Below are 17,855 nucleotides of genomic sequence, written 5' to 3'. Positions count from 1 at the left end.
TTGGATTCTGCCGGGGGGGGGGGGTTTCTCCCTGTATGATTTGCATGTCACCTGCAGAATATTTTGAAGACTTGACTGGCTGAAATTTCCATCATCTTACTCCTTTTCGGCAAATGTTGCACCACTTTTGGTTCTCTTAAATAAATTATGTTTATTTTTTTTTAAGAGACATTCTCACATATTGGATAAAGATGAGCTACCTTTTTGGGTGTCTTGCATGCCATAGGTTGTCCAGCGTTTCCAAGAATTGTTTGCTCAGACAAAGTACAAGGAGGCTGCTGAGCTTGCTGCAGAATCTCCACAAGGCATCCTCCGGACACCTGATACTGTTGCCAAATTTCAGGTACTTTTTGTCCGTTCTCTATTTATTTTGCTCAACACCAGACACATAGCGGGCAATGGCATACATTCGTCATGGCATTAACTTTCTTATGGAATTTGTGCATTTTCAGAGTGTTCCTGTTCAAGCTGGCCAGACACCACCGCTGCTACAGTACTTTGGAACACTGTTAACCAAAGGAAAGCTCAATGCATTTGAGTCTCTGGAGCTTTCGCGTCTTGTTGTCAACCAGAACAAGAAGAATCTATTGGAGAACTGGTTGGCTGAAGATAAATTGGAATGTAGTGAGGAGCTTGGAGACCTTGTGAAGGTTTCACCTCTTGCAGATATTTTATTTGTTCCTATGATGTTTAAGCTTCCACCTTTTATTGCGTGATATTAACTTTATCTTTCTTGTCTGTCTGTAGACTGTTGACAATGACCTTGCCCTAAAAATATATATCAAAGCCAGAGCTACACCGAAAGTTGTGGCGGCTTTTGCCGAGCGTCGGGAGTTTGACAAAATCTTGATATACTCAAAGCAGGTTATGCGCATAATAAAAGTTGAAATATCATAGTCCGTCCTTATATTTGGTTCAGGATAATTGTCGCGTCAGATAAGGAGGAGCTGCTGTTTCTTTTGTTGGTCATTGCTGATACCCTGATGTTATCTAATGGATTTTGTTAATAAATTATGTTTTCTTGAAACAGGTTGGGTATACACCTGACTACCTGTTCCTTCTTCAAACCATTTTGCGGTCAGATCCTCAGGTATGCTTGGATCTGCATGACGTAAACTCAATACGTGATGATATCAATTATCATACTTTTGCAATTTTCTTTTATTATATTATGCGCATATGGATTTGATATATGTAACTACATTTTTTGATGATGTTTCTGATATTTGCAGGGAGCTGTTAATTTTGCCCTTATGATGTCTCAAATGGAGGGAGGTTGTCCCGTTGATTACAATACCATTACCGATCTCTTTCTTCAGGTCTGAATATTTTCTTCTTGTTTATTTGAACATTTTGTCCCATGTCTCTGAAACTTATTGCGTTGTATCTTCTCTCTGTTTTGTGTCTGAAAGCTCTTACTTTTATACCTAAAGTTTCTGAGTTAGTCGATTTAGTAATATCTTTCTAAATGAATCACTTTTTCACCAGAGGAACATGATCCGTGAGGCAACAGCATTTCTGTTGGATGTCCTGAAACCAAATCTGCCGGAGCATGCCCACCTGCAAACTAAGGTCAATCATTTATTTTGGCCCTTTGTCTTGTGGATCAATATCAGGTGCATCTCCTTGTCAAACACTGGAATCATGACTCTCTGTTTTACTTCAGGTCCTGGAGATCAATCTTGTGACATTCCCTAATGTGGCAGATGCCATTTTGGCAAATGGCATGTTTAGTCACTATGATAGGCCACGCATTGCGCAACTTTGTGAGAAAGCAGGTCTTTATGTGCGAGCACTTCAGGTTTGATTTCTTCACATTTATGTACTTCCATTACTATGTTAGGACATATGTGGTATGCTCACATTTCCATTTGACTAAACAATATCTTAATGCCTGCAGCATTACAGTGAACTGCCTGATATCAAGCGTGTCATTGTCAATACTCATGCAATTGAGCCACAGGTTATTAAATTATAGTTATTATCTCTGTTCGTTCTCTGAGTGGTCATATTAGTTTCTAATGATGTACTTATTTCAGGCGCTTGTGGAATTCTTTGGGTCACTGTCTAAGGAATGGGCCCTAGAGTGCATGAAAGATCTTTTACTCGTCAACTTAAGAGGAAACCTTCAGATAATTGTCCAGGTAGGGTCAGAAACTACTATGAATTTGTCTGTGATATTTTTCCCAGGCAGGGTTGGCAATTTTGTTCTTCCATTGTAGAAGTGTGTTTAAAGATTCTTCTTGGGAACCAAGCTCTTGGAGAATGTGAAGTTAAGTTGTTATTCAGTTGGGTTGACTCTGTCCTTCTCATATTGACTATACTGACGTGTGACCTGTGTAGGTTGCAAAAGAATATTGCGAACAATTGGGCGTCGAAGCATGTATTAAGCTCTTTGAGCAGTTCAAATCATATGAAGGATTATACTTCTTCTTGGGCTCGTATTTGAGCTCCAGGTAATCTATCTATTTAGGAAGCAGAAGACTTCTACTGCCAGGGATAAGCAGTTTCACAACCTATTTGTGAGGTTTTGTGCTAATTATTGCTCTTTGGCAGTGAGGATCCTGAAATTCACTTCAAGTACATTGAAGCAGCTGCCAAGACTGGACAAATTAAAGAGGTTGAACGGGTGACAAGGGAATCAAATTTCTATGATCCTGAAAAGACTAAGAACTTTTTAATGGAAGCGAAACTCCCTGATGCGCGGCCACTGATCAATGTGTGTGACCGCTTTGGTTTTGTTCCTGACCTCACACATTACTTGTACTCCAACAATATGCTTCGCTACATTGAAGGTTATGTGCAAAAGGTTTGTTTTCCTCTTGAGTTGTTCTTTCTGATGTAGAGATTTGTTTTTCATGCAAGTGAATCTCTGCTTTCTTTCTGGATAGGTTAATCCAGGAAATGCTCCATTAGTTGTTGGGCAGCTCCTAGACGATGAGTGTCCTGAAGATTTCATTAAAGGCCTAATCCTTTCTGTCCGTTCTCTCCTTCCAGTTGAGCCTTTGGTGGAGGAGTGTGAAAAAAGGTCCATTGTCTACTCTCTCGTGAATTCTCTTTGAGGATGCCCTTTTCTTTATTATCCTTATGTATGAGATGTGTATACAGGAATCGACTTCGTCTACTTACTCAATTTTTGGAGCATCTTGTGAGTGAGGGAAGCCAAGATGTTCATGTCCACAATGCTTTGGGTAAAATCATAATAGATAGCAACAACAACCCAGAACACTTCCTCACCACCAATCCATATTATGATCCTCGTGTTGTGGGTAAATACTGTGAGAAACGTGATCCTACCCTTGCTGTTGTGGCATACCGGAAAGGAACATGTGATGATGAACTTATTAACGTGACAAATAAGAATTCTTTGTTCAAGCTGCAAGCGAGGTTTGTGACTGATGTAGTTGTAATGCCTGGCTTCTCAGTTTCATTTCTTCTGTAAATTTTGACCCTCTGGATTGTTGTTGTAGGTATGTGGTTGAAAGAATGGATGGTGATCTTTGGGCCAAGGTTCTTGATCCTGAAAATGAATTCAGACGACTTCTCATCGATCAAGTTGTATCTACTGCTTTGCCTGAAAGCAAAAGTCCAGAACAAGTTTCTGCTGCTGTTAAGGCTTTTATGACAGCTGATCTTCCTCACGAACTAATTGAGTTGCTTGAAAAGATTGTGCTTCAAAACTCGGCTTTCAGTGGGAACTTCAACCTGCAGAACTTACTTATTTTAACTGCAATCAAGGCTGATCCATCTAGGGTTATGGACTATGTTAATAGACTTGATAACTTTGATGGCCCGGCAGTTGGAGAAGTGGCTGTGGAAGCCCAATTATACGAGGAAGCTTATGCTATATTTAAGAAGTTCAATTTGAATGTACAGGCTGTTAATGTCTTGTTGGATAATATCCGAGATATTAACCGAGCTGTAGAATTTGCATTCCGCGTTGAAGAAGATGCTGTATGGAGTCAAGTGGCTAAAGCTCAACTCAGGGAAGGACTCGTCAGTGATGCAATTGAATCATTTATTCGTGCTGATGATGCAACTCAGTTCCTCGAAGTCATCAAAGCTGCGGAGGATGGGGATGTTTATCATGACCTGGTGAAATATCTTCTCATGGTTAGGCAGAAAACAAAAGAACCCAAAGTGGATAGTGAGCTCATCTATGCATATGCTAAGATTGATAGGCTGGGTGATATTGAAGAATTTATTCTCATGCCAAATGTCGCCGATCTACCTAATGTTGGTGATCGCTTGTATGATGAAGCTTTATATGAGGCTGCAAAGATTATTTTTGCTTTTATCTCTAACTGGGGCAAATTGGCAAGCACATTAGTGAAGTTGCAACAATTCCAAGGAGCTGTTGATGCTGCGCGGAAAGCCAATAGCGCAAAGACATGGAAGGAAGTCTGTTTTGCCTGTGTTGATGCTGAGGAGTTCCGCTTGGCTCAGATTTGTGGCCTCAACATCATTGTACAGGTACTTTATAGCTATTCAGTTGCTTTGTAATGTAGTACATTCTAATAGAATCAACTTCAAGCCACACCTTCGGTGATCTGTATATGAGTAATGTGTTGCAACATTTTGTGGTTCTTATAGGTTGATGACCTGGAAGAGGTCAGTGAGTATTATCAGAACAGAGGATGCTTTAATGAGCTTATATCTTTAATGGAGAGTGGTTTGGGATTGGAACGCGCGCATATGGGTATCTTTACGGAGCTTGGTGTCCTTTATGCTAGATATCGCCATGAGAAGCTCATGGAGCACATTAAATTGTTTTCTACTCGTCTCAACATTCCCAAGCTGATCCGAGCATGTGACGAACAGCAGCACTGGCAAGAGCTCACCTACTTGTACATTCAGTATGACGAGTTTGATAATGCTGCAACAACTGTCATGAATCACTCCCCTGAAGCTTGGGATCACATGCAATTCAAAGATATTATTGTCAAAGTTGCCAATGTGGAGCTGTATTACAAGGCTGTGCACTTCTATTTGCAAGAACACCCTGATCTCATCAATGATGTTCTAAACGTTCTTGCTCTTCGTGTGGATCACACCCGTGTTGTGGACATTATGAGAAAGGTTCAGACTTCTGCTTCTTGTGTTAATCCCCTTCTAACTGCACTATTATTTGGTTCAAAGTCTGAGGTGTAACATTATTCTTGTAATATTTTGTGTTGCTCTGTTAGGCGGGACACCTGCGTCTTGTTAAGCCATATATGGTAGCTGTTCAGAGCAATAATGTCTCTGCAGTGAATGAAGCTCTCAATGAGATCTATGTAGAAGAAGAGGATTACGACAGGCTACGTGAATCAATTGACTTGCACGATAATTTTGATCAGATTGGCCTTGCTCAAAAGGTTACTTTTGATGTGATTTCATACTATCTGTTGTTCCGCCAACTCTAGGCTTATATGTACACTCTCCTTTGTGCCTGAGCAGATTGAGAAACATGAGCTTCTTGAGATGAGGCGCGTGGCAGCCTACATTTACAAGAAGGCAGGCAGGTGGAAGCAATCAATTGCCTTATCAAAGAAAGACAACCTTTACAAGGATGCGATGGAGACAGCTTCACAATCTGGCGATCGTGAGCTTGCTGAGGAGTTGCTTGTTTACTTCATTGAACAGGTACAACTGATGGTGTTATCTGTATTATTTGTGTTTTTCACCAAGAAAAAATATCCATTTTCTTCTCTATTTTGGGCATGAATGGAATTTGTTTTACTGAAAGCAAATGGCATGTATATATAGCGTTGTGCTTGCCATGCAAGATCTATTTTGCATTTATCATAAGATAGATCTGCAAGAGAACACCTCTTAGCTCAAAGACAGGTAAGATTTTCAATGTGATGCATGTTTGTTTAAAATGGGTGGTTAACACTTTGATTTTTTGGTCCATGTGTCTGTTTGCCCTATTTTCTTCTAATTGACATGGGTACTTGCTTTTGAAAAGTGCAGTATCGTTTCTTTAAGATATTTGTGGTTGAGATATGGATATCTAATTTTTGTTCGTATTTTTGTAGGGTAAGAAGGAGTGCTTTTCGTCATGCCTCTTTGTTTGTTACGATCTAATTCGCCCAGATGTCGCACTTGAACTTGCGTGGATGAATAACATGATTGACTTCGCCTTCCCATATCTGTTACAGGTGAATGTCCATCCTTAATACCCTCTTATCTGGTCAATTATGCATGATGGTGCTTATATATATGTTTAAGGGAAGTTTTAGAATCGTGCTTGGCAACTTGCTACTTGGTACATTTATTTTGTTTTTGTTGGCTCGTCTGATATGAAATGCTCTGTGAACCTTTTAAGTGAAGTTTAGAATATTGCTTGAGAACTTGGTACATTTATTTTATGTTTGTTGATACATGTTTAATATACAAGTGTGTATTTTTCTTTATCCTCTCATGCAGTTTATCCGGGAATACACGGGCAAAGTTGATGAACTAATTAAAGACAAGATTGAGGCTGTCAAAGAGGTGAAGGCTAAAGAGAATGAGGAGAAAGAGGTTATGATGCAACAGGTACACCTCTTGAAACAATTTTATAGTCATGCAAGGATTCCTCTGTTATTTTCAACCTCGGTCTAAGAATAGTGTTTCAACCTCATTGTGTTGCATGCCAGCTGTGCTTATACTGATGTGTAAATATGTAAACATCGATCATTACATTTTCCATAGTGCTCAATCATATCTCATTCCTAAGTTGCAATATGAACCTGCACACCTCGCTTGCTGGTAATTTGTTAGTATTGAATACGCAAGTAACTTGTTAGCTTCGTTATTTGGTGCAGAATATGTATGCCCAGTTACTGCCTCTTGCTTTGCCAGCTCCACCTATGCCAGGCATGGGAGGTCCTCCTGGGATGGGTGGGGGGTTTGCCCCTCCCCCACCCATGGGTGGTATGGGCATGCCTCCGATGCCGCAATTTGGCATGCCACCAATGGGGTCCTATTAATCTGTGGGATGACTTCATGCTTGGAGATTGACTTAGTCAGATGAGGACACCAATGGTATGATCATTGTGTTTTTGTACTCCGGTGTGTTTCTCATCCCCATTTCACGTTTCTGGGAATTGGCAGGCAAAAAGGCCGAGGCTTTTATCAAGTTAGAAAATAATGTGATTTGGTGTTGTCTGTCATAGGGTGTGGATATACTTCTTTGTAATATTCTTTGGTAGCTGAGGCATTTTTTGGCAGCTTTAGGGCGGCAAGCTGAGGATGTTCTGTATTTTATATAAGTAATTCCCTTACATGGCAAGGGACATTTTGTACTGATTTTTGAATGCCGTTTTGTGGTTTAGTTTGAGTTTTGTTATTCCTCGAATTTCTCCTGTTGGGGCCTTCTTGTTACTACTTTTATGCCTTCCTGCAAGGTATAGTTATGAAATAGCATACATGTATTTTGTTTGATCTTCCAGTTCTGTATGTAGGCTTTCCAGACTCTTAGTTCCTTCGCTAATCGCTGGTATTGAGCTGAACCCAGGTTGTTGATTACACCAGTACGTTTTTGGTGGTGTTGACATTGTATTTATCTTGGTGCGTCAGGTTACCTTTCTGAGGGACGACATTAGCAAAGAATTGCCGAAAAATTTAAATGACATTGCGGGTGGGAATTGTTCTAGCGTTGTGTGTTAGTGTTTACCTGCATGTTGAGTAACATTTATTATTCCTATGAATTTCATTGGTCCAAACAGGCTCCGACACATTGTGCATATCATTGCAAATAAGAATAGTGTTTAAAAAGTCAACATTATAAGCGCCAATGGATTTAATTCAACAGTATTATGTTCTCCAGGCTTCTATGATAGCCCAGGAGTATTTTATGTCTAGAAAATCCCACAGGAGGTATAATATTTTTGAAAATCTTTACCTTCGATTTTCCCGTCTCATATTTTGTTGATCAACGTACATTTACAGTCTTTTTTTTTAAAAAAAATTATCATTAGAGAATAGAATAGTTAAATACATACTCTTTTCAGTGCGTTATTGATTATCCTAATTTATTTTAAATTTGAAGAATAATAAGAAAATAGAATAATAAAAGAATTTTGTACTTTGATATAAAAATTTAGAAGAAACAAACCGATTCAAATATAATACAATATTCTTTTAGGAATTATGGAAAGTTAATACTTTTTCATTTTTTTTTTTTGAAATTATATGTACTCTTTGAAAAATTCTTCATTACATTACTCTTTTTATATTTAAAATTATTATATGAAAAATATTTGAATGAGGAGTAACCCTAAAAATTAATATAATTTTTTTTTCCTAACATAACATTTTTTGCTCAAACTCTAAGAAAGGGAATTTTTTATGGAGGTGTAAATTAAATTTTAAAACTTTAGAAAAAGTATAAGTTAATAGTTTTGAAGTGTGTCTAAGTATAATTAACTTTAAAATCTATTTCTTGCAGTAGAAACCACGCATTCAATTCTATCCTGAAAACTAAAACAATAATGATTCAATTAATTGAATAAATTTAATTCTTGGTATTGTTGTGCATATTAATTATTATTATTACCCAATCGGCCGCTTCTCAGCTCAAATGGCGTCAAGGCTCTTCCTCTTAGCTTTGCCTCTAGCAACCCTAGTAATCGCGTTTATCATCAGAGTTATCTCCACTGTATTTCATTGCCGGAGAAGCAGGAAAAGAGCGGTGGGATTTTTCCACCCATTCACCAATGGCGGCGGAGGAGAGCGTGTTCTTTGGTGCGCAGTCAAAGCCGTCCAAGAGGAGTCTCCGGATCTTGATTGCGTCATCTACACCGGCGACCACGACAGCTCTCCTCAATCTCTCGCCGCTCGAGCGCGTGATAACTTTGGTGTCGAATTGATCCGCCTTCCCAAGGTATTTACTTTTCAATTATTGTGGACTAGTCATGTTTTCTTCACGGGGGAGATGTTTTTACTGTGAGTTAGAGCTTGCAGTGGTTTTAGTTTATGCTAAATGAAGTGCTGGAATGGACTTAATTTTAGATGAGAATGCTTCGTTTCAATTTGGAAAATTTGATTGCTGATAGCATTGTTGTCCATTGGTTCTGATATACATACAGGTAGAAGATAGATAGTGAAGGTAATATGTCTAATGTGAATCGAAAATGATCAACAAACTTAAGAAAGTTCTGGTTTTTGGATGTGTTTCTTTATTCTCTCTCTTAGATTAGATGGATGTCCACAGATGTTTGGCATACTTTAGTAATTATCAGCAGTCTTAGGGAACTTTCATGCTCTTTCCTACTGCTACTTTTTGATAACGGGCAGAGAGGTATGCGGTTCTTTTATGGGTTTGTAGAGAGACTAGAGAGTGATTTTCTGCTGTATTTCTTTTTTGTCCCATTTTTTGTTTTATATTCAGGTCATCCAAGTTTCACTTTACAATATTATAGCCAGAAGTTTGCTGTCTAGGATTTATGGTTGTAATTTGCTTTAGCAGGTGGTATATCTGCATAAGAGGAAATGGGTTGAAGAAACTACATATCCTCGATTCACTATGATTGGACAAAGCCTTGGATCAGTGTACCTATCATGGGAAGCTCTGTGCAAATTTACTCCTTTATATTATTTTGATACCAGTGGGTATGCTTTTACATATCCTGCCGCGCGCATGTTTGGATGTAAAGTTCTTTCCTACACCCATTACCCAACAATTAGTTTAGACATGCTATCACGGGTTCAGACACGGAGTTCTATGTACAATAATGATGCTATGATTGCTAAGAGGTATTATGACTTGTCACTGAAACCTCCTTAATCAAGCTTCACACATCGGCAAGATTTGACATTTTGTGATCTTGATTTATTTGTGAAATTTGACTTATATTGTGGTTGGTGTATGACTCCCTTGGTAGGTTGTGTATAACCTATTGGAATTATTAGAAGGAAAGAATATATATATATGTATATTTAAGCACACACAAAATGTACCCCTTGAAGAGTCTACCTTTATCCCCTGAATGTGAAAAGTTCAGAGAAAATCCCAGCCCATCATTCCTTTTCATTTCCCGTTTACACCAACCAAACTGTCTTATCAAGGAGACATGTCATGGAGTTATTGTTTGCTTTTATGATATCTGTTCTGATTTTCATACAAGATGTTTAACGATATTAAGAAATTGTGAACTTAAGAAACGAGTCAGTAAACTTTTATACTCGTATTACTTTTGCTCTTCTTGAAATCTATTAATGAAGCTGACAGAAATTTCTCTTTGGAAGTGTCTTCTTCTCTCAGTGCAAAGCTGTCTATTATAAGCTTTTCAGCTTGATGTACGGAATTGTAGGCTCTTGTACACATGTTGCAATGGTTAATTCGTCATGGACGCAGTCTCATATTCAGAAGCTTTGGGGGATTACAGCTCGTATTAAGCTTGTCTATCCTCCCTGTGACACTTCTGGTCTTCAGGTCTGTATTTTATAGTGTACCTTCTATATGTTGATTTCTAACTTATTTGAGTGATTCAATTTGTATATCATCACTTTTGTCCTCCAAGAATTTGCCTGTTGAGTACACACTATAATCATTAGGAAATAAAGGGAGGGCAAACAGGGGAGGTAAGATTATTTGAAGAAAGAAAGGGGGAGGCTTTGTAATTTAAGTTTATGTCCCTACATCACCTTCTATACATTAGGATCCATCTTTGGCATATGGAGGAACAAAAAAATAGCCAATAGTACTACTGAATGTGGATGGTGCCTGCATTGGATTATTCCGGAAGAATCTCTTCCTGCTAGTGTAATGCTGACATTTGGCTTCCTAATAGGAGCTACCGTTAGAAAGGTCAATGAACCCTGCAAAGATAATTTCTGTGGCTCAGTTTCGTCCGGAGAAGGTGAGCCTTTTATGAGATCAAGGTATTCATGCTTATGCAATCATTTTCATTTCTTTGTCAGTCAAAGATTTGATAAGATAGAACTTAATTCGATGCTTTTTTATCTTTCCAGGCGCATAGCCTTCAACTTGAGGCATTTGCAGTTGCCATAAAGGAGTTGGAAGCAGACCTACCGAGACCTAAGCTCCAATTTGTGGGTAGTTGCAGAAATGAAGCAGATAAGAAAAGATTGCAATGCTTGAAGGACCATGCTAGGGAGCTGAATGTGGACACTGATGTGGAGTTCCATGAAAATGTACCCTACAGGTTTCTAGCATTTCTCTGTATATGTAGTTTGGACTAAATCCTATCCTATCCGATTATAATTTGATTTGACTGTTTACAAGTGAAAACATGCCGTGGGAGATGTGCAATCTAATTAAGGACCATCACATGCTGCATCTTTAAAAGAGTCTGAGCAAATAATGCTGCAACTCCAGCCTTGTGAATATACTGTTTTAAACAGGAAATTCTGATCATGTTGCAGGAAAGTTACATAGTCTTCATGTGTGTATTTAATCGGTGTAAGCATATTCTTGTTTAATCGTTGAAAGAATTAGGTTGGCCTGATTTGATGTGAGCACCATGTCAATTATTTTTCTGCACGTGCCATTGTAAAATACTTTCTACTTTGACAAAAATATTGGAGATGTCCAAGATTTTGGCATATCCTATCCTTGGTAGCTGCTGTTGGACCTTCAGCCACGACTTTCTTTTTATGTTTTAAAAATTACTGTAGCTCTTACATCTCTACACTTTCCTTAGCACCTTTTTCAGGCATGTAGGTTTTTTTCTTCAAATTGTTTACATCCACTGCATGTTATGACTCTATAAACATGCTATTTACCCTGTTTTTCCGTTCCTCTTCTTTTCCCCCAGTGAACTGGTGCGTCTGCTAGGTGGACAGACGAGCATTTTGGGATCAGTGTGGTGGAATACATGGCTTCTGGAGCCATACCAATTGGTCCGTCCACTATTCCATCCTTGTAGTATTCTTGCTATCTTTCACGGAATGTGCCTTGAATTTGTCACATTCACAATCAAATTTCGTTGATTTTTCAGCTCATAATTCCGCTGGCCCTAAGATGGACATTGTATCACCAGAAGATGGGAAGCAAACAGGATTTCTTGCCCAAAATGTGCAAGAGTATGCAGATGCGATCCTCAGGATCATTAAAATGCCTGAATCCGAGCGGTTGGAGATGGCTGCAGCTGCCCGAAAACGAGCCTCAAAGTTCTCAGAGCAAAGATTCTATCAAGATTTAAAGGCTGCTATTCGACCAGTTATGTTTCATAATTCAAGATGATCATACAAGTATGGTTGTGCTGCACTGAACATAGGCCACACCTCAAAATTGTTAACACAGGGACGAGGCTAACATGATTCAAGTTCTATAGGAAAAAAGGACGTGTTTCTTTGGTAATCTAAGGAACTGGTGGAGACCTCTGCAAAAACTTGTATCCAACTTAGTCAATATTGCTCCAAAAGTGAGTGAAATTATATTAACCCTTCTCGACATTATGTCTAAATATAAGTGTTATTACTTTTTGGAAAATTATAATGACATTGCCCGATGGTAACGAACATTAAAAAAACTCGATACAATTGTTAAAATGGTATTTGTCTTTGCTTTATTTTGTAATATGCGTATAATAATACAAGGGGTGCTATTAGTAACACATTCTCAATGTTAAGTGATTTAGTTGTAATTTGTAATACTTCATTTTCAATGTCAAGTGATTTAATTGTAATTTGTGTTATCTCAAATAAGGAATGCTTTTATAATTAGATTTGATTCAAGCAAAAGTTAATATAATTTATAATAAGAAAAAAAAGAAAGAAAGGAATTTTTCTTTCTTTGTTTTTTTTTTTTTTTTTTGTGGTTTTGGTATCGATCTTGATGTGGACCCATAATTTATTTATTGCAGTATCGCTTTAAAATATCTCACATGAACTGTTACTTATTACTCTTAAAATGTCATTTATAACACAACATGTTCCATATTCCTTTTCTTCCATACTCCACAACAGTAAAATAACAAATAAAAGAGTCGAATTTAGGATTTATATAATACTACTTTAGGTTATAATTTAGAAGGTGAGGTCGTCCAATCAGAATTTATAAAACCAAGAAATTAAAAAGGAGCATCATAAATAATAAAATGAGATATGAGATGAGAGGTGGGATGAGGACCATCCATTTACCAGTAGGCAGTAGGCAGTAGGCAGTAGCCCCCCTTCCCCCTCAACAATCGCTTTGGAGCTCTCTTCTTCCTCTCTCACAGCGATAGAGAGACAGATTGTGAATGGTTTGCCGCTTCCACGACACAATCTTCAAACTCTTTAATGGCTGTTTCTTTGAATTCAGTCATCGGCTTTGCTCCCACTGTAAGTCTGTGTGTGTGTGGATTCTGTTAAAGTATATGAAGAACGTTCTCTGTCCATTTGAATTTTGTTGGAGTGGGCTTCCATAGAATTCACTGGCTTTGCCTTTCAATAGAATTTGAAACGAAGAATAAAGTGGTTTAGTCAGATCATTCGTATTATGCCTCTTTCTGTTTTGGTGTCTGTGTCTGGGTTGAGTTAAACTTTATATATGCTGAACAGATTGAAATTAGGGATTGAAGTGAAGATACATAATAATTCCAGAAATTCCTACTACTCAAAAATACCCCACTAAACATGTCCTAAACTTTTGTATTTTGAACATTAAAGAATTTCATATAATGACCCCAATAAGAAAACAAGTTGGACGCCCTAATATACCCTTAGTTTCCTCTATCTCTATGTTATTGTTTTTCTTTACGACTTTTCTGATGGAAAATAGTAGTAAGCTTAAATTTTTTTACAGTTCTGCAATATCAGAATCCATTCGTACACGCTACGGTGTTTGTCTTTTTGGAGAATAATGCTCAAATATTGCAAAAGGATAATGTCTCGAGTCTACCATACTTGAATATAAAGTGGTATGAGAAGTTTTAGAAACCTTAGAAGATTGTATAGTAGGTCAAAAATTGGCCTGGGCTCCAAAAGAACACAAGAAAAGCCTAGTAGTTCCTTCGGGTGACAACTGGAATTTAAAACTCTTCGAGGTACACTCAGAGGTGTGGAGATTCACTCTGGTAAAATAGTGTTTTCTTGTTAACCTAGTTATGTGCTAGGTTTTGAGATACTCTTTTTTTTTTTTTTTTTTGTTTTCTTTTAAGATTCTTGAGGGCATGTTATTTGTGGCTTGGCTGTATAGATTGGTGACATAAGACTCGAATAGGTTAGTGTTGCTTGTACTTCTGGCTAATGCTTTCAAGTTAGACGAACTAGAATGCTTGGTGTAAAACTGGGGGCTTCCAGAAACTCATAGACCGACATAAATGCTGCATTATTCTCCATGGCTAGTAACAATACGCTGCCTTGATATGACTGCTTGATTCATTAACATATGCAGCGCCTCGAACAATCTACGGATGTGCATCAAGGAACTCAGCTGTTACTTGGACATTTATAGGTTTCCATATAGAAATATTAAAAAGTATCTCATTGACTATGAGCTGCTATACCGGCTGATTTTTCTTGGTCGACGCATGTTGCAGGCTAAGTACCAGCAGGTCAAGAAGACTAATGTTAGGATATTATTACTGAAGGTCCCTTCTATTAATTCGCCCTCAGGACCAGTTAGATTAAGACAATGTACAGAAGGAAAAAGATCGAGATTCCACCTTTCAGCTACTGGTGGTGATAATGTTGCCATAGGAACTACTGATAAGGTCTCTGAAACAACTGAAGGCTCATATTCTGATGATGGTTCCCCGGCTAAAATCTCCGACATAAACTCTTCAGCCACAGAAGATGAAGTTAAACCGATTGCTGAAGTGGGGTCGGAACCTGAGGTTTCTGAAGTACTTAATGGGTCAGCCAATTCAAAACCGACCTTGAAAAGATCCCCCTTAACAGCACGAGAAAGACTTAGGGCAGCCAGGGTACTTAACCGCTACACAGAGGCAAAGCCATCTAAACCACAGCTTGGGAGCAAATTGCTAGAGGCCCTACAAGAAAGCGATAAGGGGAAAAAGCGGCCCGGCCTTCCTGAGGCGCCTACAAATTTATTTGATGACAGCAAAAGAGGGCTGCCAAAGCAGGGCTGGACTATTGATATTGTACCAGGGGGTATGGACATTTTCCTCGTCATCTTTTCGTTTGTGTTTATTAGCTCAGTTATGTTTGCTACAACATATATAGTTTGGAAAGTTGGTGCTATTCATTTCAACGAATACTAATACGATGGATGTGTATGGCTTTTGGTCTTTGGAGCAAACTTCTATGGCCATACTTACAGGAATTGCAAGGTACCACAGGATTATCTTGGCCAATGCATGCTTCTCTTTCCCCTTAGAGCATATTTTCATGTATGTAATAGTATTAGTTGCTTCAATAAACTAAATTAGCTTGATGGAATGTGCATTTTTTGTAGTGTTTCTTACATTTATATCTTCCCCCAAAATGCTAAATTACCAATTACCCCATCTAACTTTCTTTCAAAATTATAAAACCTCCCTCTTTTGTTTTTTTCTCCCTTTGTAATTTGAACCTAGAATTTCTCCTGCTATCTAAGAGTGAGATGATGTGAATTCAACCAATTCCAACGAGGATGACACTAGTAATCTCAATTTCGGATTCTCATGGTTTGATGCATATAAACATTCGTTGGAGCATTTACTAGAAAACTATAAGGGAAAATAGAAACGCTATTACTTTTATGACAAAAATAGAAAAGACATTTATAAGAAATCATTAAAAAATGGTCCCTGAACATTTGTATGAGTTGTAACGGCCCCATTTGAATGCCATACATCCCGACACATTCATATGTCTATGCCTAACTGCAAACACGTACAGTTTGCAGCCCGCCTCCTACCAACCATTAACCTAATTATTCTTTTTAACAATTTCAAAAATTTACTATCATTTCTTCTCACACTATGCCAAGATTTTTACTTCACTTGAACTTGAACACCTTATATCAATTATTACATTTGTGATTTAATTAGTGATCATTGTTTTTAAATTATAATAATTTATTCGAACGGAATCCAAATTAAAATATATCTTTACAATGTGAGCATGTTTGAGTAATCGAAGCTATAATTCTTCACACACTAATTTAAACATCATCACCTGAAAATAAAAATCATTCTTGATATATATAAATATATCTTGATTGCATGACCATATCATATATAAATAAATTGAACAATATATTAATTCAATCAATATATCGATATAAAATATATATTACTATATTAAAACTTCATTTAACATATGCATTTACTTGTTATTACAAACATATGTATGTTCTTGTTATTACAAAGTATATATATATAGAGACAGAGAGAGAAGTGAGAAGTATTATGCAAATAAGAAGTAGTTGAGACGGAAGACTTGAAAAATACTAAAAACTTAACTGCCACAGTTTGTGGGTCGTAATCTCAACTGTTTTCCTTAACGTCCTTCGCATTTTCCGATATATCCCCTACCCCCCACCCCACCCTACCCCCACCTATCCTAATTCAATCATCACCAATTTCTACTTACCAATAACTATAAAATATTCCGATAAAAATAAAAATAAAAAGAAAATGGATGCGGAGGGACATGCACACGAAACTGATTAACCAACAAAATCGAAGTGGTTTCGCCAATTTGCGAGCAGTTTCAGGTTCATGTCATGCCCGTATATGTTTATATATATAGAGAGAGAATTCAGAAGAGAGAGAGAGAGAGAGAAATAGAGAATTATGGACGTTAATGGCGACGCTGGCTGTGGAGAGAAGATTAAAGGCTCTTGGAACCCTCAAGAAGATGCTGCTCTCATCAAACTCGTGGAGGAGCACGGCCCCCGCAACTGGTCCCTCATCAGCAGCGCCATTCCTGGCCGCTCCGGTAAATCCTGTCGCTTGCGCTGGTGCAATCAGCTCAGCCCCACCGTGCAGCACCGCCCCTTCACGGCCGCCGAGGACGCCCTGATTCTTCAGGCGCATGCCCTGCACGGTAACAGATGGGCCACCATCGCCCGCATCTTGCCTGGCCGGACCGACAACGCTATAAAGAATCATTGGAATTCCACGCTCAGAAGAAAGCGGAATTATCACGACGTCGACGTGTTGGAGAGGCGGCGGAGTTCTGATGAGTCGGGGAGCGGGTCGTCGGAGTCGGGGTTGAAGAGGCAGTGTTCGCGTGTGTCGATGGAGCAGAGTAGTTACAGTGGTGATGAGAATTTGGCGGACGGGGAGATGGGTTTGGGCCTTTGTGGGCCTGATGGGCTCACTTTGACCCTTTTGCCGCCGGGACGGGAATTAGTAAAATCACCCGCGGGTAAGGAAAACATGACACAAGAGACGGTAGAGATTGGAGATACGTGTCTGATGACGATGATGCAGAGGATGGTGGCACAAGAGGTTCGGAATTACTTTGACAAGTTACGGGCTCAAGGTGGCTTCCGCCTTGGGCTTGATCATGGGCCTGGGTTTGAGTCCCACATCCACAAAGCACCGTAGACTTATTGGCGTACTAATTAAGATGCAAACTGAGAAACGTTAATAGATTTCGAGCACTTTTGCTTAACTTCAAATGTCAGTAACGCTTTTTCCTTTTTCCTTTTTCTTCTCCTTGGTTTTTTTTTTTTTTGTAATCTTAGTATTTAAAAGGAAAAAAGAGATGTTACCTAAAATTCAAAACCTAATTAAGAAAATTTACTTGTTCTATATCTTGATGCGTATGCATAAATAAATCGATAATTTGATTTAGTTTTGATTTTTTTTTTTGTATTTATAATGTTGGATAATTTCCATCCTAACTATTCAGCTATTGCATTGTCAATATGAAGACCGAAAATATTATAAGATTAAAATTTCAGATCACATCACGACTCCAATAATAGTTTTATAATTAATAAGATCATCAATCAACAAGTTTTCAAAATTCTAAAAATAATA

The 17,855-nt window shown here is 38.2% G+C and overlaps 4 protein-coding genes across 4 annotated transcripts in view; all 4 read left to right on the top strand.

The window, feature by feature from the left end:
* LOC105167033 (clathrin heavy chain 2) overlaps nucleotides 1–6,956 on the top strand; it is an 11,784-nt gene extending 4,828 nt beyond the window's left edge. Inside the window, exons 11-30 of the mRNA XM_011086589.2 lie at nucleotides 227–343; nucleotides 453–650; nucleotides 748–864; nucleotides 1,031–1,090; nucleotides 1,233–1,319; nucleotides 1,489–1,572; nucleotides 1,667–1,801; nucleotides 1,901–1,963; nucleotides 2,040–2,144; nucleotides 2,344–2,456; nucleotides 2,557–2,809; nucleotides 2,892–3,028; nucleotides 3,109–3,387; nucleotides 3,471–4,473; nucleotides 4,594–5,079; nucleotides 5,187–5,357; nucleotides 5,440–5,625; nucleotides 6,021–6,143; nucleotides 6,412–6,522; nucleotides 6,792–6,956. Of these exons, the coding sequence (XP_011084891.1) occupies nucleotides 227–343; nucleotides 453–650; nucleotides 748–864; nucleotides 1,031–1,090; nucleotides 1,233–1,319; nucleotides 1,489–1,572; nucleotides 1,667–1,801; nucleotides 1,901–1,963; nucleotides 2,040–2,144; nucleotides 2,344–2,456; nucleotides 2,557–2,809; nucleotides 2,892–3,028; nucleotides 3,109–3,387; nucleotides 3,471–4,473; nucleotides 4,594–5,079; nucleotides 5,187–5,357; nucleotides 5,440–5,625; nucleotides 6,021–6,143; nucleotides 6,412–6,522; nucleotides 6,792–6,956 (3,993 nt within the window). The remainder of the gene's footprint in view (nucleotides 1–226; nucleotides 344–452; nucleotides 651–747; nucleotides 865–1,030; nucleotides 1,091–1,232; nucleotides 1,320–1,488; nucleotides 1,573–1,666; nucleotides 1,802–1,900; nucleotides 1,964–2,039; nucleotides 2,145–2,343; nucleotides 2,457–2,556; nucleotides 2,810–2,891; nucleotides 3,029–3,108; nucleotides 3,388–3,470; nucleotides 4,474–4,593; nucleotides 5,080–5,186; nucleotides 5,358–5,439; nucleotides 5,626–6,020; nucleotides 6,144–6,411; nucleotides 6,523–6,791) is intronic.
* LOC105167032 (GDP-Man:Man(3)GlcNAc(2)-PP-Dol alpha-1,2-mannosyltransferase) lies at nucleotides 8,515–12,443 on the top strand. The gene is given in 8 exon segments (XM_011086588.2): nucleotides 8,515–8,851; nucleotides 9,437–9,723; nucleotides 10,216–10,402; nucleotides 10,761–10,829; nucleotides 10,942–11,135; nucleotides 11,748–11,770; nucleotides 11,773–11,832; nucleotides 11,931–12,443. Coding segments are annotated over 8 exon segments (1,368 nt in total). The 5' UTR covers nucleotides 8,515–8,548; the 3' UTR covers nucleotides 12,176–12,443.
* LOC105167031 lies at nucleotides 13,039–15,318 on the top strand. Its single transcript, XM_011086587.2, has 2 exons — nucleotides 13,039–13,257; nucleotides 14,457–15,318. Exons 1-2 carry the CDS (start codon nucleotides 13,216–13,218, stop codon nucleotides 15,138–15,140), a joined length of 726 nt encoding a protein of 241 aa, XP_011084889.1. The 5' UTR covers nucleotides 13,039–13,215; the 3' UTR covers nucleotides 15,141–15,318.
* On the top strand, nucleotides 16,601–17,538 carry LOC105167030 (transcription factor MYB1-like). The gene has a single exon (XM_011086586.2). It carries the CDS (start codon nucleotides 16,659–16,661, stop codon nucleotides 17,415–17,417), a length of 759 nt encoding a protein of 252 aa, XP_011084888.1. The 5' UTR covers nucleotides 16,601–16,658; the 3' UTR covers nucleotides 17,418–17,538.

Source organism: Sesamum indicum, linkage group LG7 (genome assembly GCF_000512975.1).
Source record: "Sesamum indicum cultivar Zhongzhi No. 13 linkage group LG7, S_indicum_v1.0, whole genome shotgun sequence".
NCBI classification, from domain to species: Eukaryota; Viridiplantae; Streptophyta; class Magnoliopsida; order Lamiales; family Pedaliaceae; genus Sesamum; species Sesamum indicum.
The sequence above is the reverse complement of the archived record's forward strand: the minus strand, read 5'-3'. Positions and strand labels throughout refer to the sequence as shown.

Bases quoted from the DNA above. Each gene is read 5' to 3' on its own strand.
- LOC105167031 (XM_011086587.2), top strand. From the start codon at position 13,216: ATGGCTGTTTCTTTGAATTCAGTCATCGGCTTTGCTCCCACT. The intron at 13,258-14,456 runs GTAAGTCTGTGT...CGCATGTTGCAG, and splicing joins TCATCGGCTTTGCTCCCACT to GCTAAGTACCAGCAGGTCAA.
- LOC105167030 (XM_011086586.2), top strand. From the start codon at position 16,659: ATGGACGTTAATGGCGACGCTGGCTGTGGAGAGAAGATTAAAGGCTCT.